The sequence below is a fragment of the Nuphar pumila genome, chromosome 4, assembly GCF_984573655.1.
Source record: "Nuphar pumila chromosome 4, dmNupPumi1.hap1.1, whole genome shotgun sequence".
In the NCBI taxonomy this organism is placed as follows: domain Eukaryota; kingdom Viridiplantae; phylum Streptophyta; class Magnoliopsida; order Nymphaeales; family Nymphaeaceae; genus Nuphar; species Nuphar pumila.
Window position 1 is genome coordinate 145,612,101 of NC_143252.1, and position 871 is coordinate 145,612,971.

Genomic DNA, 871 nt, shown 5'->3' on the forward strand with positions numbered 1-871 from the left:
TGGGATCGGATGCATCCATTTATCCAGACAAAGATTGGGATAATTCGGGAAATTGCAGCACGATCCACCAATTTTCACAGCTTAGACCGTTTATTTGAATAAATGGGCGCAATTCAAGATGTTTGGCTACCTTTCAACAGCGGATGGAGGGGAACAGAGCAGGAGAGGAGTAACGGAAACACAAAAATAATAAGCAACCAAACCTTCGCCGTATCGCTCGAAGGCCGCCGTGTCGTCCGCGAACCTGGCCTCCTCATGCCATCTCTCGTCCAAAACCCTGGTTGCCGCGAGGAACCTGAGCCAGATTGGCGCGACGACGCCGCAGACGAGCGGTGAGACGCCGAAGTTCTCGACGAGGTCCTCGCACTGCATCTGCAGCATGATCTGGAGGCCCTCGGCGTACGTGACCCTGAGAGCGGCGGCGACTTCCGCCAAGTCGGGGGGCGGCTGCTGCTGCTGCTGCGACGAGGGAGGGGCGAAGTCGAAGGGGTAAGGGCGGTCGGAGAGGTCATCAACGAGGAGGGAGGGCTTGGAAGGGTCGCCGCTGCCCTGGTGGTGGTGGCGGTCGTCGTCGTCGTCGTCGTCCTGGGTCTGGGTGAGGCGCTGGAAGGCGGCTAGGGTTTGGAGGCGGGAGCGGAGCTCCTCGTCGTCGTCGAGGGGCTGGGAGTCGGGGCAGTGGACGACGTAGCGGCGGTCGACGGCGAAGTCGAAGTCGTGGTACTCGTGAGCCTGCTCGAGCAGGTCCTGAGACTGGAAGCCGCAGGTGACGCAGTAGAAGTGGCCGTCCCCGCCGTTCACCAGCCCGATGCTGCCGCACGACGCGCACACGGCGGTGCTCTCCATTGCTGGCTGGCCGCCCACATCCACCCGC

General features: G+C 62.0%; 1 protein-coding gene across 2 annotated transcripts in view; it reads right to left on the bottom strand.

Moving 5' to 3' along the window:
- Nucleotides 1-871, bottom strand: part of LOC149841523 (TATA box-binding protein-associated factor RNA polymerase I subunit B-like) — a 15,194-nt gene extending 14,323 nt beyond the window's left edge. For both annotated transcript variants that reach the window (XM_090003888.1, XM_090003887.1), the window contains exon 1: nucleotides 204-871. In XM_090003888.1, coding sequence (XP_089860014.1) covers nucleotides 204-843 — 640 coding nt within the window. In that variant the 5' untranslated portion in view covers nucleotides 844-871. The remainder of the gene's footprint in view (nucleotides 1-203) is intronic.